Source organism: Chiloscyllium punctatum, chromosome 6, assembly GCF_047496795.1.
Source record: "Chiloscyllium punctatum isolate Juve2018m chromosome 6, sChiPun1.3, whole genome shotgun sequence".
In the NCBI taxonomy this organism is placed as follows: domain Eukaryota; kingdom Metazoa; phylum Chordata; class Chondrichthyes; order Orectolobiformes; family Hemiscylliidae; genus Chiloscyllium; species Chiloscyllium punctatum.
Window position 1 is genome coordinate 13,183,986 of NC_092744.1, and position 22,250 is coordinate 13,206,235.

The following is a 22,250-nucleotide window of genomic DNA, read 5'->3' on the forward strand; positions in this document are numbered from 1 at the left end:
TCAATAATCTGACTCAACACCTTTCAAACTCAAAGAGCAGAATGTGAAAGATGAAACTAAAACTCTGAGTAATATTTCTTTACCAGGCAATGATGAATTGATTCATGATCATAAAATATCAGTGTGCAGCTGTCACTAGTTCAGTGCTGCAGGTTCATATTTGTCAGGCAAGAGGTCCACGAACTCTGGGTGTAATGCTGAACTTGGTGAATTATTGACAGAATAAGATAGTTGTCATGGCAATTTTTTTATTAAGTTTCCCCCTTTCTCTCTACGTAGGGAGGTCAGTATCTAACATCATTACCTAGAGGTGGCTGCCTATAAAAGTCTGTCAACATTCAGTCACCATTCGCTCTTCATCCAAGTCACAGATTTCCCTCCACAGTTGTGCCACATTTAATCCCCCAGGGAAAAAAGGAAGCAGCGGCTGATCTTAACCATCATGTGTTACGAAAAATGTGCCAAGTGCCTAGGCATCACACTCATCCCTCTGGCTCTTCTCGGTATTATCTTAAACACACTGCTCTTTTTCCCGAATGGAGAAACGGGATACAATACTCCTGAGAAATTGGCCGACACCGTGTGGTGCTTCAGTGGGATTATAGGATCTGGATTACTGGTAAATAACATTTTAGTTAAACTTGGATGGGGGAGGGAGTTGGGGGCTCCAGGGGAATGGAGTTGTTTCTTTCTGAAAATCACGTATTCAAATAAAATTTCCGCTATGCTTTTTCTTCAAAGAAAGTTGCGAAAACAAGGTTGCAGTATTTAGTGCAAACACTTAATGGCATTTGATTTGATCATTCAACACTCGCTCTGTCCTATGATATAGACAGAGAACTTTCAAAAGAGGAAGCTTTGAAATTCGAGCATAAAGTCATCCAAATCTGTTTGCAGTTTTAGAGGCAGGTATAATCTATATTAGCACCGAGTTTAACTGAATTCTCCTTATCTAGTCCAAAATTCATACTTCAACACAATCAGAAATTGCTGGAAAAGCTCAGCAGGTCTGGCAGCACCTGTGGAGAGAAATCAGAGTCAACATTTCAGTCCAGTGACCTTTAGAACTGGACCCAAAACCTTCTGAGGAAGGGTCACTGGACCTGAAATGTTAACTCTGATTTCTCTCCATAGATGCTGCTAGACCTGCTGAGCTTTTCCAGCAATTTCTGTTTTTAGTTCTAATTTCTAGTGTTCTTTCGTTTTTTTATTCACATCGTAATGTTAATCCGGTTCTTGCAAGATTTTGGTGATTGCATATTGATGATTCCCCCTATCATCACCAAATTGGTCCACCGTTCAGACATTTATTTACACCGACCTAATATTTGTGTTTTGATTGTGGACAGATGGTGTTCCCAATCCTCGTCTTCATGGGCATGGAGAATAATGACTGCTGTGGCTGTTGTGGAAACGAGAGCTGTGGGAAGCGGTTTGCGGTAAGCACAATTGAGGCATTCCCCTGGACCTTACTATCCGAGAGCTTTCCTCCCCTCTTCCAGGTTCCTCCCTGTGGCTCCGGGTTGAGGTCTGGTTGGAAAAGAAGACAGGCAGTGAGGGGGAGGGTGAACGCTGTGGCAGAATGTTGCTGGGACATATTCCCCAATAATTCCAGGCAGATATTGCAAACAGGCTTGGTCTAATGTTTGATTTTGATTTATTGTTGTCACATGCATCTAAGTACAGTGAAAGACTTTGCTTTGCGAGTAGTATAGGTAGATCACAGCAAACAAGATCATGCAGATCATAGGGCCATTAGACAGAGCGAGATATACAAGGTTACAGCTGCACAGGAGGTGCACAAAAGCAAGACTGACATTAGGTTTGAAATTAGAGAGGTCCATTCAGCAGTCAATTACAGCAAGGATGAAGTTATTCTTGGATCAGCTGGGACGCACGTTTAAGCTTTTGCATCTTCTGCCTGATGGAAGAGGTTGGGAGAGAGCACAACCCGGGTGGGAAGGGTCTTTGAGGGGGTTGGGCTGCCTTTCCGTGGCAATGAGAAGTGTAGATGGAGTCCACAGATGGGAGGTTGATTTGCATGATGGTCTGGGTTGTGAACACAACCTTCTGTAGTTTCTTACAGTCCCGGGCAGAGCCCTGGACGTACCAAGCAGTGATTTCTATGATGCATCTGTAAAGGTTGGTGAGGGTCCTCGTGAGCATATCGAAATTCCATAACTGCCTGAGAAAAAAGAGGGATTGATGTGTCTTCTTGACCATCGCATCACTAGATTTTACCAATATATTCACTTCTTCATACATATTCATCACAGAAACTTAAATTCCAAGAACTATTCAAAAAGTTCCCTATGTTTACAATAAGCCTAAACTGGTGTTTTATAAATTCCATTTATTTACTCCTCCTGATTATCCCTGAACCTGATCATAAAATGGAAATAGGCTATTCATAAAAATTGGAATAGGCTATTCATAAAAATGGAAATAGGCTATTCATAAAAATTGGAATAGGCTATTCATAAAAATTGGAATAGGCTATTCATAAAAATGGAAATAGGCTATTCATAAAAATTGGAATAGGCTATTCATAAAAATTGGAATAGGCTATTCATAAAAATGGAAATAGGCTATTCATAAAAATTGGAATAGGCTATTCATAAAAATTGGAATAGGCTATTCATAAAAATGGAAATAGGCTATTCAGTCCCTGTTCCATCATTCAAGTAGGACATGGCTGATCTCAGTTGTAATTTTGGTTGCTCCATCCAACATCCCCTCCAGCTACCCAACACTCAAATGTCTTAGGCAAAAAGAAATTGGCAATTTATTTTGAGATTTTCTATTGGTCGAGCCTCAACAGCCTTTTATGGAACAAAGTATCGGATTTTCACACCCCATTGTGTGAAGAAGTGCTTCCTGACATTATAGAGTAGCATTGTGTATTGTGGGGTGGCACGGTGATTCAGCGGTAAGCACTGCTACCTCACAGCACCAGGGACCTGCGTTTGATCCCAACCTCATGCAAATATCTGTGTGGAATTTGCATGTTCTCCCCGTGTCTACATGGGTTTCCTCCAGGTGCTCCAGTTTCCTCTCACAATCCAAAAATGTGCAGATTAGATGGATTGATATGTTGAATTGCCCATAGTGTCCAGGGATACATGGGTTAGGTGTATTGGCCATGGGAAATGCAAGCTTATAGGGTAGGGGTCTGGGTGATTAGATTAGATTACTTACAGTGTGGAAACAGGCCCTTCGGCCCAACAAGTCCACACCGCCCCGCCGAAGCGCAACCCCCCCATACCCCTACATTTACCCCTTACCTAACACTAGCATGGCCAATTCACCTGACCTGCACATCTTTGGACTGTGGGAGGAAACCGGAGCACCCGGAGGAAACCCACGCAGACACGGGGAGAACGTGCAAACTCCACACAGTCAGTCGCCTGAGGCGGGAATTGAACCCGGGTCTCTGGCGCTGTGAGGCAGCAGTGCTAACCACTGTGCCACCGTGCCGCCCGTGCCACGGGTGGGAAGCTCTTTGGAGGGTCGGTGTGGACCTGTTGGACCGAAGGTCCTGTTTCCACACTGTGGGGAGCCTCTGCTATAGGAGAGGCCTTTCAGCCCATTGTGTCTGTACTGGCAGACTCCATGGGTCCAGCTTAAGGTTGGGTTCTGTCATTTCATTTTGTTGTATTCCTTTGCCAAATGGATTAGCAGTTTTTCACTTTTGAACTTATCAAGTCCTTTAATTATCATCTTTTAGATCACTCATTAATCTTCTCTATTCTTGGATACAAAGGGAACAGTTTCATTTTCTTGTATTTAAAACCATAGATATTTTTCTACAGAGGGAAGACATTTGGATCTATGCATCCGCACTCACCCTGCTATGGAAGTCTGAAATTAGCTAGCACCTTTCTCTCTCTTTCCCCCTTCTCTCTTTACTCAGGAGCCTGTGTCTTCTCTGATTTGAGTACCAGCGTCTATTTTGCCTTAAATAATTCAAAGGTCTCTGCTTCAACCATTTCCTGCAGCAAACCATTTAAACAAGGTCGAGTGGGTTTCTTCACAGGCTAAAATGCAATTTGATTTTATTGCTTTACTATCCTTCCAACTAGAATAACCCAGTTTTAGATTTAATTTAGTACCCAGAGCACATATCAAAATCTCAAGTGTAGGCTCATCCTTTTAAGTTTCCATCCATTCAGATTCAATAGCAGAAAATTGCAGCGTTGAGCTTTGAATGGGGACAGGGAGAGAGGATACAAGAAAGCCTAGTGAAGCAGGAGACATGGACAACTTGGCAAATCGTGCAGAGTCTTAACCAAATACCCTTGGGCTGGGATGTACTTGATTGACTGGGAGACAGTGAGGACTGCAGATGCTGGGGATCTGGTACAAAAAGTGTGGTGCTGGAAAAGCACAGCCGGTCAGGCAGCATCCGAGGAGCAGGAGAGTCGATGTTTCAAATATTATTCCTGATGAAGTGCTTATGTTTGAAACATCGATTCTCCTGCTCCTCGGATTCTGCCTGACCAGCCATGCTTTTCCAGCTCCATACTTTTAGTATGTGATTGACTGCTTGGTCTGTGGGAGAACGTATTGTGAGCTGACAAGAGCCCCCCAGCTGGACACCTCTTCACCACAGGAAGGGGACTGCAAGGTTTTGGGCTGGTGTTGGTGTCACAAAGCTAGTCCCTTTTTTTTCTAAAAGCTGTTCCTTGGCTCAAGGAGCCTCTGTCCTTGATTTTTTTCAGAGGTGTAATAAACCAGGCCGGGCTCCAATCAGTCTGGTTCAGTACAGAGGTGAAAAGGATTTTGAGAGGCCTTTTGTTTATATGTAAACAGATGAGCCTTCAGGCCAAAGTGGTCATGTTTTCGAAGGGACCTGTATAATGAAAGGGGAGTGGTCAGCTCTCTAGCTGGGCTGAGCAGTTTTAGTTCAGTCTTGAACTGGTTGGAAGTTCAACAGGGAGCTGTGTGAAAACTCTCTATAACTTTTCTGCTCTTCAACTTCAACCTGTAAGCATGTGTTCCATTTACACTGGTTTTTGAAGAGGGTTTGCTTTTTGGGACTGTTGTGTATACTCGGAACAGCATAATTAAATCTAGTTTGGATAGCCTGAGTTCTGTAAGGGTTCTTTATTCTGTTCTTTGTGTTTCATTGTGTAATTTTGTGAATAAATGTTTGTCTGTTATAAAATCTAGTAGTCAATCTCACTGACTTAATCCGAGTAATCTTGACTGTACACTTACCAAAACAAATTACAAAATTATGGTCTGAGCTTCCTGCTTAAGAATGTTTTGAGTGGCCTGGCTTAGTCCATAACACTGGGGAGTGGCTGAGTGTGAGCGGAGTTGTTAACGAGAATGGGGTTAGGCTGAAAGCTTACTTGCAACATGCAAGAGACTGGACGCCCACTCTTGACCTGCTAGCGTGCCAAAAGGAAGGAATCTGACTAGAGGCACTCAGCAACTCCTACCTCAGACCCACTGCCAGGGTATCATCAGCCAAGACCCCACACTGAAGTCACGGAGACTGAAGGCCTCTCGTCGAGGGGTTTGGGATTTGAGATTGTACTTTTCCCTACCTTTCCCCCTCCACCTGCCAGATCCTGTCTTGTCCATTAGGTGCCAATTACAATCAAGCTCCAAGGATCTGATACATCTCACTGGCAGACAAAGACACTGGGCCATGAGTGAAAATGGCAATTTTGGTTTTACAGCATTGACAAACAGGCTAATATTTCCCAGAGCTAATGTAAAGGGGGAGGCATTGGCCTAGTGGTATTATCATCGGACTGCTAATCGAGAGACTCATAGAACGTAGAACACAGGACATTACAGCACAGTACAGGCCCTTCAGCCCTCAATGTTGCACCGACCTGTGACAGCAATCTGAAACGCATCTAGCCTACATTGTTCCATTGTCATCCATATGTTTATCCAATGACCATTTAAAAGCCCTTAATGTTGGCAAGTCTACTATTATTGCAGGCAGAGCTTGCCATGCCCTTACTACTCTCTGAATAAAGAAACTACCACTGACATCTGTTCTATATCTATCATCCCTCAATTTAAAGCTATGTCCCCTCGTGCTAGCCTTCCCAATCTGAGGAAAAAGGCTCTCGCTGTCTACCTTATCTAATCCTCTGATCATCTTGTATGCCTCTATTAAGTCACCTCTTAACCTTCTCTCTAGTGAGACACTGTAGAAGAGACTGTAGGCAATGTTCCAGGGGCCTGGGTTCAAATGTTGCCACAGCAGATGTTGGAATTTGAATTCAATTTTTTAAAAATCTGGAATTAAGAGTCTAACAACGACCATGAAACATGGTCAATTGTCAGGAAAAACCCATTCTAGTTCACTAACCTTCTTTAAGCAAGGGCGGCATGGTGGCTCAGTGGTTAGCGCCATTTGGTGGCTCACAGCGCCGGGGACCTGGGTTTGATTCCAGCCCCGGGTGACTGTCTGTGTGGAATTTGCACATTCTCTCCATGGGTTTCCTCTGGGTGCTCTGGTTTCCTCCCACATTCCAAAGATGTGCAGGTTAGATGAATTGGCCATGCCAAATTGCCCATAGTGTTCAGGGATGTGCAGGTTAGGTGCATTAGTCAGAGGTAAATGTAGGGTATGGGTCTGGGTGGGTTATCCTTCAGAGGGTCACTGTGGAATCGTTGGGCTGAAGGGCCTGTATCCACACTGTAGGGATTCTATTTTAATGAAAGTGCAATCCATACCTGGTCTGGCCTCCATGCTACCCCAGACCCAAGGCAATGTTCCCCTGTCAATTAGGGATGGGCGTTAAATGTTGGCCTGGCCAGTGGTGCCCTCATCCCATGAACGCATAGAAACAAAGAGCAATTGTAAGTCAATGATTGTCAACAACAACTGTGCCCCAAATGAGTCCTTAGGTTAATGCCAACATTTGTGCCATATTTGTTTGTTTGAAAATGTGTAAAATGAATAGTCAGCCTCATTTCAAAGATATTTGAAGGAACTAAGTAGTTTGTTCTTTGATGGAGGGCAAGTGGTTTTATAGCCATAATGTGACTGGGCTAAGTATTCAGAACCTCCAGGCCAATACTCAGAGTTCAAATCTCAGCATGGTAAATGATGAAATGTCAATTCAATTTTAAAAATCAGGGCAGGATGGTTAGCACTGCTACCTCACAGCGCCAGGGGCCTGGGTTTGATTCCAGTCTCAAGCGACTGTCTGAATGGAGCTTGCGAGTTTCCTTCGGGTGCTCTGGTTTTCTCCCACAGTCCAAAGATGTGCAGACTAGGTAAATTGGCCATGCTGAATTTTTGACCTTAATGTTCAGGGGGGTGTAGGTTAGGTGCATTAGTCAGGGGAAATGTAGAGTAATAGGGTAGGGGTCTGCATGCGATACTTTTCAGAGGGTCAGTGTGGATTTGTTGGGCTGAATGGCCTGTTTCCACACTGTAGGGATTCTATGAATCTAAAAAAGAGCTAGAATAAAGGATTGGCCAAATGGCAACCACATGTCCATTGGCAATGGTCATTAAAACCCATTTGATTCACTAAAGCCCTCGAGAATTTGCCATCCTTACCTGGTCTGCTCACATGTGACTCCGGACCCAAAGCAATGTGGTTGACTCTTAACTGCCCTCTGGATAGCCAATAAATTTGTACATGAAAGAAATATTGAGTTAGAGTGAAATGAGGGATCAGAGAGAGAGATGACCTTTTGAACTGATGCAACTTCGCTTTCTACAGTCTTAGACTTTGTTAATGTCATATTTTAATAAAGTTGTTGTTTTCTCTTGGCTTAGAATTTTTCCTCTGTAATCTTTGCCGCAATTGGTGTGGCAGGAGCTGCCTACTGTTTCATCGTTTCTGCAGTGGGCCTCAACCAGGGTCCAAAATGTACCACAATAGACAACAGCAATTACACCTACGTCTTTACTAACGGGTAAGAAAAATCATTCATTCAGACTTTCTCAGAATTGCCTTTGGAGAACTAACTTATTGAAATTCGAGCTCTTCTAAAGCACTCATGAATGCCCCTCCAGCAAGCACTCTTATCCAATAATGCATTCATGTCAACTATTGCTTAGATCATATGACGGTTTCTGAACTTCATTTGTGAACCCATGTTAATCGCTCTTTTATTACACTCATCCATGTTTAAGCTCATAAGCATGTATTTCTGGGAAGGTGATGGGCTAGTGGCATTTTCACTCGACTTGTTGGGGTGTCTGGTTGGCATGGACGGGTTGGACCGAAGGGTCTGATTCCGTGCTGTACATTTCTATGACTCTATAGTGTCCTGGGGACCTGGGTTTGAATCCTCCCACAGCAGATGGTGAAATTTGAATACAATAAGAAAAGAATTCTAAAATTACAAATCTCCTAATAATTATGAAACCATTGTTGATTGTCAGAAAAATCCATTTGGTTCACTAATGTCCTTCAGAGAAGGAAATTTGCCATCTTTATCTGGTCTGGCCTCCATTTGACTCCAGGGTCTTGGTAATGTGGTTGACTCTTAGCTGCCTATGCAGTTGTATCAATTGTTATGAATTCTCAGCAAAGCAATGAAACCAGACAGACCACCTTGTTAAGGGCAATTAGGAACTGGCAGTCTGCCAGCAATGCTCATATCCTGCGAATGAATAAAAAAAATTTAAACTGCTTCAGTGAAAATTGCACCACTTTGTAGACACAGATGCTGACTATGTTCTGAACAAATAATGAAGCAATAGGATTTTGTTGAGAAAGTCATGGAGGATGCAGTTTCACGTACCCTGCGCCAATCTGAAGGTTGAATTTTTCGTGCAGTTGGGCTGACTCAGGAGGCATTTAAAAATGGTGGGTGGGAACAGGATGCAAAGTTAAGCTCCTAATTCTGACAGATTCTATTTTTGCCAGTAAGGCAATGGGTTGTGAATCACACAGACAGGCAAACCAAACTCAGCAAGACTGTTTGGAATTTGTGCTGAATTCAAACAAATACCCTTTTTGGGCAGTTCTAAGTCTTTAATCCACACGGTAGTAATCACAAATTAATGGAGAAGGTATAAATGCTCATAAAGAATAAATAAGACTTTTTTATGATGTCATGACCTGAAGTTATTTAAAACCTCGGTCCTTTTCAATTTAATGCACCTAAGGAGTAAAATGAAGACACCCGTTGCTGAAATGTGTTGATTGACAGGCCATCTGGTATAGCTTTGAAGGAAATAACCATCCATTCTTACAGTCGAAATAGATTCTCAGTGATGACATTTCCCAAGAGCTGTTTTTACAGCTGGAATGCTTGGTTCAGTTTCAAAAGCTTCAAAAATCACTTATCTAGCAGGGGGCTGAGTTTACATTTCAATTATGTAGTCTAGGCAGCTTATAAAAGATGGGTTGTTGTTTTGCATGGTTAGTGAATAGACATACACTTGGTTTTATGAATTTAAAGGACTTGAGTTGATTTCACCAAAGAGTTTTTAATCCATTTAGTGTGCATAATTTTTAAATTGTTAGAAGTTAATGTTTTATATTGCCACATGGTACCTGGAGTCTGCCTATGGTAGATACTGGCTGAGTATCTATGGTAGAAGGGCCAGCAGTGGGGATGGGGGTATTGGAGTGGGGAGAGATGAGGGGGCAGGGAGTGGCACGGAGACCATACAGAGAAGTGAAGTCTCAGCTTCCACAGCACTCCGCTGTTTTGTGGTCACCTTCAAACTGCATTCAGAGGAGGGAAAGCCAACTTGATCCTGCCCAAACCTCCCTGACATGATCCTTGTGTGTGTGTGTGTGTGTGTGTGTGTGTGTGAGAGTGCATGTGGGAGTGTGTGTGTGAGTGAGCATGTGTGTGAGAGAGAGTAAATGTGTGTGAGTGAGTGTGTGTGAGTGAGTGCGTGTGTGCGTTTGTGAGAATGTGAGAGTGTGGGTGAGTGTGTGTGTGTGTGTGTGTGTGAGTGAGTGCATGTGAGAGTGTGTGTGTGAGTGAGCATGTGTGTGAAAGTGTGTGATAGAGAGTGAATGTGAGTGAGTGAGTGTGTGTGAGTGCATTTGTGAGAATGTGACAGTGTGGGTGAGTGAGTGTGTGTGACTGTGTGTGTGTGTGTGTGTGTGTGTGCGTATGTGTGTGTGTGTGTGTGAGACTGTGTGTGTGTGAGTGAGTGCACGTATGTGTGTGTGTGTGTGTGCACGTATGTGTGTGTGTGTGTGTGTGTGTGTGTGTGTGTGTGTGCGGGTGTGTGTGTGAGCAGTGAGGTCTGGCCCTCCCTAGAAGAAGAACTTTACAATTGGAGAATAAATTTCGCTAAGAGCGATCATTTTACTTTAATACTCATGATAAAGCCCATTTTTTGAAATCCCATTTAAATTGCATAAAAAATTTCCCCTCTTAAGGATCTCCCTGAGCATATCCAAAGGTCAACATTGTTCCATTAGGTTTTCTCCTCTAAGTGTTGTCCATATCTTCCTGAAAGGGAGCCTGTTCTCTCTAACAGGTCTTGACATCACATGGGCTGCTACCACTATCATCCCATTGTCAGCTAGTAATGGTCCCAATTAGCAGCTATTGATCCCCCAGCCTGACCTTACCCATTCTGTCTGCCCAACTGTTGCTCTCTCTCTCTGGACTTCATCTCCACCTATCATTTACTCCTCCCCACCCCACCTCCATTATCCAAGGTTTTCCCAGCTACAATCAGTTTTGAAGAAGTGTCATTGGACCCAAAACTTTAACTCTGCTTCTCTCTCCACAGATGCTGCCAGACTTGCTGAGTTCCTCCAGCAGCATTTGGTTTTTATTTCTGGTCTCCAGCATCCTCACTTCTTTACTTTGCTACAATATTGGTCTTCATTTTAACACAGTAGGTCATACATTAACATAGAACATAGAACAATACAGCGCAGTACAGGCCCTTCGACCCTTGATGTTGCGCCGACCTGTGAACTAGTCTAAGCCCATTCCCTACACTACCCCATCATCATCCATATGCTTATCCAAGGATTATTTAAATGCCCCTAACGTGGCTGAGTTAACTACATTGGCAGGTAGGGCATTCCACGCCCTTACAACTGAGTAAAGAACCTGCCTCTGACATCTGTCTTAAATTTGTCACTCCTTAATTTGCAGCTATGCTCCCTCGTACAAGGTGATGTCATCATTCGAGGAAAAAGGCTCTCACTGTCCACCCTATCTAATCCTCTGATCATCTTGTGTGTCGCTATCAAATCCCCTCTTGGCCTTCTTCTCTCCAATGACAACAGGCCCAAGTCTCTCAGCCTTTCCTCATAAGACCTTCACTCTAGACCAGGCAACATCCTGGTAAATCTCCTCTGCACTTTTCCAATGCTTCCACATCCATCCATCTTGTAATGGAGCGACCAGAACTGCACACAAGTAGGGCCACACTAACATCTTGTAAAGCTGCAGCATGACATCCCAGCTCCAGATCTCAATCCCTCTACCAATAAAACCTAACACACAATATGCCTTCTTAACAGCACTATCAACTTGGGTGACAACTTTCAGGGATCTATGTACATGGACACCAAGATCCCTCTGCACATCCACACTACCAAGAATATTTCCATTGACCTAGTATTCTGCCTTCCTGTTATTCTTCCTAAAATGAATCATCTCACATTTATCTGCACTGAACTCCATTTGCCACCTCTCAGCCCAATTCTGCAGTTTATCCAAGTCTCCCTGTAACCTGCAATATTCATCCACACTGTCCGCCACTCCACCGACTTTAGCAATCCTTCAGTCCTCTGGTACTAAACCTGTAGATAATGACGACTCAAAGATCAAGTACAAAAGCTCGGCCATCTCCTCCCTATCTTCCCAGGAAATTCTTGGAAAATCCCATCAGGATCAGGGGACTTAGCTACTTTCATACCTTCTAGAATTGATAACACCTCCTCCTTACTAACCTCGACCTTTTCTAGTCTAATATCCCGTATCTCAGTCTTCTCCTCTGCAATATTCTCCTTTTCCTGAGTGAAAACAGATGTGAAATATTCATTTAGCACCTCTCTGATCCCCACAGGGTCCACACACAACTACCCACGTCTGTCTTTGACAGGCCCTATTCCTATCCTAGTCATCCTTTTATTCCTCACATATCTAGAGAAAACTTCAGGGTTTTTCTTTATTCTACCTGCTAAAGACTGCTCATATACTCCCGTTGCTCTTCTTAACTCTCTTTTTAAATCCTTCCTAGCTAATCTGTAACTCTCCGTCACCTCAATGTCACATAAGCCTCCCTCTTCCGCTTAACAAGAGATAAAATTTCTTTAATAAACCACAGTTCCCTTACCTTATCACTTCCTCCCTGCCTGACAGGGACATACCCCTACCAAAAACACGCAATATCTCTGACTTAAACCAGCTTCAAATTTTGATTGTCCTTGGCCCCTGCATTTTGCTACCCCATTCTATGCCTCCTAAGTCTTGCCTAATTGTATTATAATTGCCCTTGCCTCATCTACAACTCTTGCCCTGTGACATGAACCTATCCCTTTCCGTCGCTAAACTAAACGTAACTGAGTTATGGTCACTCTCTCCAAAGTGCTCACCTACAACTAAACCAAACACCTGGCCTGGTTCATTACCAAGCACCAGATCCAGTGTGGCCTCCCCTCTTGTCAGCCCTTCAGCATACTGCGTCAGGAAACCTTCCTGTACACAATGGACAAAAACTGATCCATCCGACATATCAGACTTATAGCGTTTCCAGTTAATGTTGGGGAAGTTATAATCTCCCATAATGACCACCCTATTCCTTTCACTCCTACCCAGAATCATTTTGCTGATCCTCTCCTCCACTTCCCTGGAACTCTGTGGAGGCCTATAAAAATTCCCAGCAGTGTGACCTCTCCTCTCCTGTTCCTAACCTCAGCCCATACCACCTTAGTAGACGAGTCCTCGTCAAAAGTTCTTTCAGCCACCGTATACTATCTTTGACGAACAAAGCCATACCTCCCCCTTTTTTACCACCTTCCCTGAACTTAAAGAAAGATCTAAACCCTGGAACCAGCAACATCTAATCCTGACATTGCTCTATCCATGTCTCAGAAATGGCCAAAACATCAAAGTCCCAAGTACCTATCCATGTTGCAAGCTCACCTACCTTATTCCAGATACTCCTGGCATTGAAGTAGACATCCTCTGTCCAAAAAAACCCCAGATCATCTCCTCTGCCCAAAAGTGGATTTCACCAGTTTTCTCATTTCCCCATCCCCACCTTACCCCAGTTCCAACCTTCCAACTCAGCACTGTCCCCATGACCTGTCCTACCTGCCCATCTCCCTTCCCACTATCTGCTCCATCCTCCCCTCTGACCTATCACCTCCATCCCCACCCCCATTCACCTCTGCAGCCCCACCCACCCTCATTTATCTCTCCACCCTGGAGGCTTCCTGCCTCTATTCCTGATGAAGGGCTTTTGCCCGAAACGTCAATTTTCCTGCTCCTTAGATGCTGCCTGACCTGCTGTGCTTTTCCAGCACCACTCTGATCTAAACTCTGGTTTAGATCATCTGCAGTCCTCACTTTTGCCACACTTCAAACCAGCTTGCTGTGACCATGAAATCCTGTCCATGTCCTCCTTACTTCCATCCTCTTGTGTACTGGAACTATACCACAGGTTCCCATCCCCTTGCTAAGCTACTTTAAACCCTCCTGAAAAGCACTAGCAAATTTCTCATCCACGATATTAGTACCCCTCTGGATCAAGTGAAGACCATCCTCTTTGTAGAGTCCCACCTTCCCATTGTAAAGATTAAAAGTAATAAACAATCATGTTGGCTCATTACACAAGTCTGATAAGATGTGCTGTAAAGGTTATTGGCTGCTTCCCATCTGCGCATAACAGTCACATGTTAACATTTGTGAACAAATACACAAGTATCGTCTAAGTGGAGACAGTCAGGTGATGTTATAATCTCTGACAATCCAGAAAGAATAGCCCTTCTTCCATATCCTGGAAAAACTTTGCCGACAAACTCCTTTTTGGCCTCTTGCATTATGAACCAATTGAATGAGATGAGATACCACCCGTCTGTCTTCCGATTCAAATATCTCTTTCCGCCTACAAATTGCTTCAAACATTCAACTTTGTAGTCTAATTTAAAAAAACACTTCCTACAACTATATCCAGAAAGGGCTCAGTATTGTTTTTCAAAAGTTGCAATCAGCCTAATGTTTGTAAGTATTTCTCCCCAGCTCCTGCTGCTTTTCTGCTAAAAGTCTGTGGAAATCCCAGGCGGGAGAGAATGCAGTAAATGTGGACCTAAGCCATGGCAAATCAGTGACTGGCCTCCATTGGAATATTAAGCTCAATTCTGAGCTCCACAATCTGAAAAGGATGTTACGAACCATGGAGACATTGCAGAGGACATTTGCTGGAACTCCATCAGAGATGAGGGGTTTCAGCGATGTGGACAGACTGGGGAAACTGGGAGCGTTCATCCTGGAGCAGAGATGGTTGAGGAGAGATTAAAGACAAGTGTACGCATTTATGAAGGATTTGGGCAGTGTAGGTCATGAAAGTCTTCTCCCTTGGTGGAAGAGTTGGTAACCAGAGGACATAGATTTAAGATAAAGACAAAGGCAAATTTACTGGACATCAAAGTAGGAAATGCCGGAAGTCCTCAGCAGCTCTGGCAGCTTTTGATGAAAGAGATCCCGTGTTATTGCTACAACTCAATGGTCAGAACAGTTATTGAAGGCCATTGACCTGAAACATTTCTGGTTTGACGCTCCATTGATGATGCCAGACATGCTGAGGGTTTCCTGCATTTTTGTTTTTTCCCCAGATTTAAGATAATTTACAAAAACACTGAGATTGTATGTTTACGTGACTGTATGTGCATGCATTTGTGTGTATGCCTGTATGCATGTGTGTCTATCTGTGTTGAGTGTGTCTTTCTGAATGTGTGTGTGTGTGTGTGTATGCATGTTTGGGATGGAGTGTGGTAGTGTGGAGACAGTGAAGGCAGCTCGTTATCTGGAAGGGAAGACATTTCAGTAGTAATCTTTAATGAATGTTGAACCTATCGCAGAAACACGCAATGCAACAAACCTAATTGCCTTGGCTTTCATTATTTTTGCATCGTCTCTATTCTTTGGCAGCGATTACCTGGGAAATCACACGATGTGGGACATCTGCAGTGAACCACCCAATATTGTCGAGTGGCATGTTACCTTGTTCGCGCTCCTGTTGGTGCTAAGTGGGGTTCAGCTCATTCTTTGCGCCATCCAAGTTGTCAATGGACTGATCGGGTTTCTCTGTGGGGAGTGCAGCTGCTGCAGTTCAGGTAGTCCACATGGTTACTTTATCTTATCACATCCATTTCTTTCCAACTAATCTGTGTACTTTATAGATTGCAGTAAAATAGGATTAAGCAACTATGGCAAATATCTAGGACTTGTCATGCTACTGAATACATATGTACTTAGGAGGTAAAAGATACTTAAATCCTTATTTGCCTTCCGTGTAGGGAAGATCTGATCTGGTTGTGTTGGAAATAACTGGGCTGTGTTCACACTCTATGAGTTATTTATTGTCACATATGTCTAGAAAGACACCATAAAAAGTGTTTTGTCACCACAGTCCAGCACCAGTTTGAGTCACAAAATAAATTGCAAAAATAGAGTTAAAAATCACACAACACCAGGTTATAGTCCAACAGGTTTGGAAGTACTAGCTTTTGGAGCGCTGCTCCTTCATCAGGTAGCTAGTGGGGCAGGATCATAAGACACAGAATTTACAGCAGAAGATCACAGTGTCATGCAACTGGTATATTGAACAAACCTAGATTGCTCTAAACTCTGTGTCTTATGCTCCTACCCCATTAGTTACCTGATGAAGGAGCAGCGCTCCGAAAGCTAGTGCTTCCAAATAAACTTGTTGGACTATAGCCCGGTGTTTGTGTGATTTTTAACTTCCTCTGCCCCAGTTCAAAACCAGCACCTCCATGTCACGGCTACAAAAGTAGAGTTTATTTTCTGCACAATAGTCAACATTCACTCATAAATTCCAATGAGCAATATTAAATGGAGAGAGCTTATACTGTTTGAAATGAAGAGTTACTGCCATCCTTAAAAGCAACAGGCAGAGGAAGTTAACCTGTTTATTACTGATATCATGCAACATTGTAAAATCTGTCATGATTTCTGGATCAGCACAAGTGAGGTTGAAACAAAAGGCAGACACGTGCTGCATAGCACATTGTATGTGATAGCAGGGAGCAAAATGTTCCCAGAGGTTCGTCTTCATATTTGATGCAATTTGGCAAAGTCACCGTCGTCCTACCAGATAGTAGATCGTGCATTACTGAGAGAGAGAAACAACTGGTGGTGGTTTAACCTGAGGGTCACTGCACCTCAGGTGAGGGGAGAGTTTGAGAAGGACAGCCCTTTATGGTAATCTCAGCAGGTACTGGAATTAAACTCACACCATTGGCACCACCCTGCATTGCAATCCAACCAACTGAGCTAACCGAATTACAATGTTCTGTGTAGACTGGGTGGCTCAGTATAGACTGGGCTCATTTGTCCATGGTTCATGGATCCATGAACCACCATTGAATTGTTCCTTTTCTTCAAAGACAAAGAGAACTGTAGAGTGAGATAGGTTTGATTTATTTTCAATCAGCCAAGTTGTTAAAACAACTCTAAAGGAGAACAGCCTCTTTTTAAAAATTATCTCAAATCACTTTTCATTCAATCCTGTAGAGGCCTTTCAACAAAATGTGCCATACTTGGGTGAATCAACACGGCATCCATCCTGTTTCCAGACTTCTGCTTTAGCCACTCTGTAACTGGCGCTTCAAGGGAACTTCTTGACCTTTGTGTCAAACTTCTGTCAAAAACTTTGGTCGGAAACTGGCAGGATCCTTGGTGAAATAACAACAGAAAGGAAAGATTTTCATTTATCTGAAGCTGAGGGAAAAGAATATTCTTTATTGGCAAATAGTCGTTAAGGATGCTGTGAATAGATGGATAGGTGCTTGGTGAAAGAAACAGAGGGAAAAGAGGATAATTGTTTGATCCAGTGAGTGGAATTCACTAGCGAGTTTTGAGAAGATTTGTAGCTCAGGTTGAGGTTCTGGATGTAGGTTTGCTTGCTGAGCTGGAAGGTTTGATTTCAGACGTTTCGTCACCGTACTAGGTAGCATCATCAGTGGGTCACCGGATGAAGCAAGGTGGCATGGCCCATTTTCTACTTAAGTGTTTAGGTTGGTGATGTCATTTCCTGTGGTGGAATTCACTGCCTAAAGATCAAAGGCTGGTTCAAAAGTAACTTTCAAAAGGGACTGCGATGCATGCTGGAAACTTCAGCAAAATATTTACGGGGCTGCTGGGAAATATCCGATGAGTGGAAATAGTTTGGGTAGTCCTGTGGAAGCGAAGGCACAGGCATGAGGGGCTGAATGGCCTCCCACTATGTTACATGATTCCATTAATCCTATCAGGGAGCCATACCAAACATTGGCTTCTCAAAAAAGTAATCTAAGTAGTAATGTGTTAATAGATTGTGATGAGGAGGTGCCAGTGTTGGACTGGGATGGCAAAGTTAAAAATCACACAACATCAGGTTATAGGCCAACAGGTTTATTTGGAAGCACTAGCTTTCGGAACACTGCTCTCTCGTCAGGTAACTAGTGGGGCAGTATCATAGGACACAGGATTTATAGTACAAGATCATGGTGTCATGCAACTGATAAGATATACCTGTATTGAACAAACCTAGATTGCTGTTGAGTCTTTCACCTTTTAGAATGGGTTACCAGTTTCAATTCACAACTTGAAAAAAGTTCTGAGACATATATTAATGAATCAAAACCTGCAACCCATTCTAAAAGTTGAAAGGCTTAACAGCAATCTAGGTTGGTTTAACATATCAGTTCAGTTGCATGACACTTTGATCTTTTGCTATAAATTCTGTGTCTTATGATCCTGCCCCACTAGTTACCTGACGAGGGAGCAGCGCTCCGAAAGCTAGTGCATCCAAATAAACCTGTTGAACTATAACCTGGTGTTGTGTGATTTTTAACTTAATAAATTATGGTAACCAATTTAATTTGATCATAATTCCTCTCCCCACGGCATTCAAAAAAGGGGATACAATTTCCTCAACTCCCTCCCCAGTTTCGGGTGGATCTGGATTAGGTGTGGGTGGAAACTTGCTCTCTTGAGTCCACTCTTGCCCTCAGTTGCCTTTTTCCATAGGTGAATCCAGTTGCCCTACATGTGCCCTCTTCACACTTGCAGAGAGTTTATGATTTAAATTGAAATGTGGCCTCTGTGTTTCCATTTAGCACATGAGACTAGTGGATAGAAACTCGACTCATTCTAGGGCATTGAGCGGGTATAATCATCTCAACCACAGAATCACAGAAGCATTATGGTGCAGTATTCGGCCTATTGTGTTTGCACTGGCTCTTCAAGTGAGCACTATTATTTCTTGCCAATCTCTTGTTTTGTCTCCATACCCTTGCAGATAACATCCAAAGCTCTCCTGAGTGCCTCAGTTGAACCTGCCCCCCACCCCCCCACCTCGTTTCCAGGCAGTGCATTCCATACACTTAATGACTCGCTACATGAAAACATTATTTTCTCATATCTCCCTTGCTTCTTTTGCAGATCACTTTACATCTTTACCTGTTTATTCTTGTTCCTTTTAAAAGCAGGGACAGCTTCCCCATATCTGTTCTCACCAACCCGCTCATGACTTCGAAAACTTCTTCTCAAATTTCTTCTCAGCTTTCTCCTCTCCTGGGAGAATAGTGTTCAACCTGTCTGCTCAACCTCTTCAATCTATCCTCGTGAACTGAAGTTTCTCATTCCTGGAACCGCTCCCGTGAATCTTGTAAACCCCTCCATTTCCCTTCCCTCTACTATACTCTGACCTGAGCACCGGAGACTGGGCAAGGAGTCTAACAGATATCTGCTTGGATGTTGAATATTGTCTGCCAGAATCTGACAGGAAGATTCCCTCTTATGGCTCTTTGTTATGCCCCAGAATTCAACATTGCAAAGTTGGGAGAGTCGAGTCTCCGAACATAGAGGGCGCGCACAGTCTCAAAGCCCCACTCCACTGGAGACGGACCCCAAAGACCTTGGATATCGAAACCACCGCAGATATCAACAAAAAAAAATTGCTTCGTTTTGAAAATTTGCCTTTATTCTTTCTTCTGTTTCTCTGCCTTCAGACTAACACGACGAGAAGCGTACTGCCCGATACCGGCGCAAGATGACCAATAATCAGGGTTCAGCGGACACAGGAGGTTTTCCTTTGACTCTCTTCACCACAAGGACATACAATCCTTCCAAATCAAAACCCACATGGAACTCAGTCTGGTCCCTGAAATTAACTGCTGAGGTCAGAATGGAGAAACAAGCCTACATTGAATCGGTGCGATGTCCCTCAACCACTAATTTTAAGAGAAGCTTTAAGCTGTTTTTAAGTAGTTTTAAAGGAAAGGAATTTTCTACAGTGTAATGCTAACACTTGTTTTTGGGAAGAAACATTGATATCACTTTAAATCGAGAGACCCCGCTTGCAAAAATGCACATAAAATGCAGGTTATAAATATGCACACAACATTTATTTCTTCCACAAGTTTGCTCACTTCATAATAAAGTTCTGTGGTTTAGTCTTCAACTCACCTATAGTGTAGAACAGGTTTTATGGACTACCTACCCCTTACAGGAAGTTTACATTTTATCCACTAATGGACAGAAGCTCAGGCAGCTTCAAAAGTGAGCAGCTGACCTGATCCATATTACCTGTTTAACACAAGCAAAACACGCCACCATCAGCAAACTCTCCCCAATCAATACAATTATTTACTTACAAATGGCACAGATGTCAACTCCCGCTTGAACTTTTGGGGTTAACTTGAATATGATAGTGAAGATGATGCACAATCCACTTGTTTCTTGTGTGGTTTAGAACTGACAGATTCCTGCAAGTCAGAACAACTGAGCAAGGGTCGCCTTACAGAGTATCAAGTATGTCCATAATGGGCTGTAGGTCACTTTGGATAGCATGGTGGCTCAGTGGTCAGTGCTGCTGCTACACAGCACCAGGGACCCAGGTTCAATTCCACCCTCGGGCATCTGTGTGGAGTTTGCACATTCTCCCCGTGTTTGTATGGATTTCCTCCCACAGTCCACATATGTACAGGTTAGGAATGGATTCGCTATGCTTAAATTGCCCATAGTGTCCAGACATATGTAAGCTAGGTGGATTAATCATGGGATTAATTACAGGGATGGGGTGGGACTGGGTGATATGCTGCTCGGAGGATTGGGGTGGATTTGATGAGCCAAATGGCCTGCTTCCTTGCTGTAGGGGGCTCTATGATTGTGTCCTGTGTGACTTTGAACTGAAATTATGGTGTTACATGGTCACAAGGACATTCCAGCCTCCAGTACCAAAAATGAGAGGTATCCGTGATTAAATTTTTTAAAGTTCATTCATTGGATGTGGATGTCACTAGCTAGGTAAGCAGTTATTGCCCATCCCTATTTATCCAGAGGGCAGTTAAGAGTCAACCAAATTGCAATGGGTCTAGAGACACATGGAGACCAGACTAGGTAAAGTTAGCAGCTTCCCTCCTGAAAGGGCATTAGTGAACCAGATGTTTTTTCCTGACAATCAACAATGGATTCCTGGTAATCTCTAGAATCTTAATTCCAGATTTTAATTGCATTCAAATTCTACCATCTGCAGTGGGGTATAAGCTGGACCAGGTAAGGGTGGCAGATTTTCTTCCCTTAAGGTAATTATTGATCCAGATGGGTCTTTACAACAATGTTTACATGGATGGCATTAGCTAGCATTTATTCCAGACTTTTAATTAAATTCAAATTTCACCATCTGCCATAGTGGGAATATGAACTCATGTGCCAAGAGTTAATAACCAAGGGTTACTGGATTACTAGTCCACTGACATCACCAGTACACTACTTGCCCAGTCCTTTTCGGTTGACGGAGATAATGAGGTGTGGTAGTTGCTGTGTTAGGAGATAAGCTTTAGGACATAAAAACTGTACAAAGACCAAAACCAGAAACTGCTGGCAACACATAGCAGCTCAGGCAGCATCGGTGGAGACAACAGGATGTAGTAATGCTTCAGACACCAGACTCAAAGCTGGATAAAACCTGCCCCTGAATGAGAGAGAGCAGTCTTGATGCATGTTCACTGGGAGGGGATAGACATTTCCCAAGGCAGGAGGAGATGGCAGTCCATTTGTTGCCTCAGTTCAATGTAACACTAAATACACCAGTAACAAAACTGGGGAAATTTGAGAGGAAAAAGCCAAATGCTTGACCCTTATAGATCTCGCCATCTGAGGGCGAATGGGTGACTGCGGGAATGGGGTCTTCTTGTTACCATGTGTAACAACGTTAGGGGTGAGTTGTCATTTTTGCTGCTTTTGTAATTTATAGCAGTGCCCAGCACAAACTGCACTGTTATACAAGTAAATCTAGTGACTGGCAAATTCCTTCCTCATAACTGAGTGGAGTGGGGAAATCAACATTCTTGAAAATTTCTTTCTCCCCTCCTAATTAAAGAAGAGGAATAGGATGGGGTTTTACTGCAAAGAGAGAGCCATCCACAAATAGGCCCACACTTCTCCACATGAGCCATGTCCCATTCTACATCATCTAGTCATCACCTTCAGGAAAACAGAAAGACATCTCCGGTTTTCACCCAAAAACATAGACGGATAAATGTTTCATCCCAGATAAAACCTTTGGCTATCATTAATCCAACTTTAGGTGCACAGTAAGCTTAATATCTTTCTATAAACTCTTGTTTTGAGGTACGGTGTCTTATGAAAAATAAGAGTTTGCTGTAACGGTGTACAAATCAAGTTTTGTAATATATTGAAATCTTGAACAATTACTGAAATCTCTGCTTCTGTGTTATAACTGCTCACTTTACTTATGGAAAAAGCTGACTAGAGTTCTCAAGTTACCTCAAGAATAGAGTGGTGCTGGAAAAGCACAACAGGTCAGACAGCATCCAAGGAGCAGGAAAAATCGATGTTTCGGGCAAAAGTCCTCCATTAGGAATTCTTAATGAAGGGCTTTTGCCCAAAACATCGACTCTCCTGCTCCAGGGACACTGCCTGACCTGTTGTGCTTTGCCAGCACCACTCTATTCTTGATTCTAATCTCCAGCATCTGCAGTACCCACTTCTGCCTTTTCAAGTTACCTCTTCAGTCATCAGGCACAGTTCTACACTACAGAATAAAGAATGAATTACAGGTCTTATAGTTGCCC

The 22,250-nt window shown here is 43.1% G+C and overlaps 1 protein-coding gene across 1 annotated transcript; it reads left to right on the forward strand.

The window, feature by feature from the left end:
- The first annotated feature begins 311 nt into the window (after positions 1-311).
- On the forward strand, positions 312-21,869 carry tm4sf4 (transmembrane 4 L six family member 4). Its single transcript, XM_072572028.1, has 5 exons — positions 312-619; positions 1,350-1,439; positions 7,763-7,902; positions 15,079-15,263; positions 19,164-21,869. The coding sequence occupies exons 1-5, from the start codon at positions 443-445 to the stop codon at positions 19,166-19,168; spliced, it is 597 nt and encodes a 198-aa protein (XP_072428129.1). The 5' UTR covers positions 312-442; the 3' UTR covers positions 19,169-21,869.
- The last annotated feature ends 381 nt before the right edge of the window (positions 21,870-22,250 follow it).

Excerpts from the sequence above, each read along its gene's own strand:
- tm4sf4 (XM_072572028.1), top strand. The coding sequence starts at position 443 with ATGTGTTACGAAAAATGTGCCAAGTGCCTAGGCATCACACTCATCCCT. Across the intron at positions 620-1,349 it reads TTATAGGATCTGGATTACTG|ATGGTGTTCCCAATCCTCGT; the intron begins GTAAATAACATT and ends GATTGTGGACAG. Across the intron at positions 1,440-7,762 it reads GCTGTGGGAAGCGGTTTGCG|AATTTTTCCTCTGTAATCTT; the intron begins GTAAGCACAATT and ends CTCTTGGCTTAG.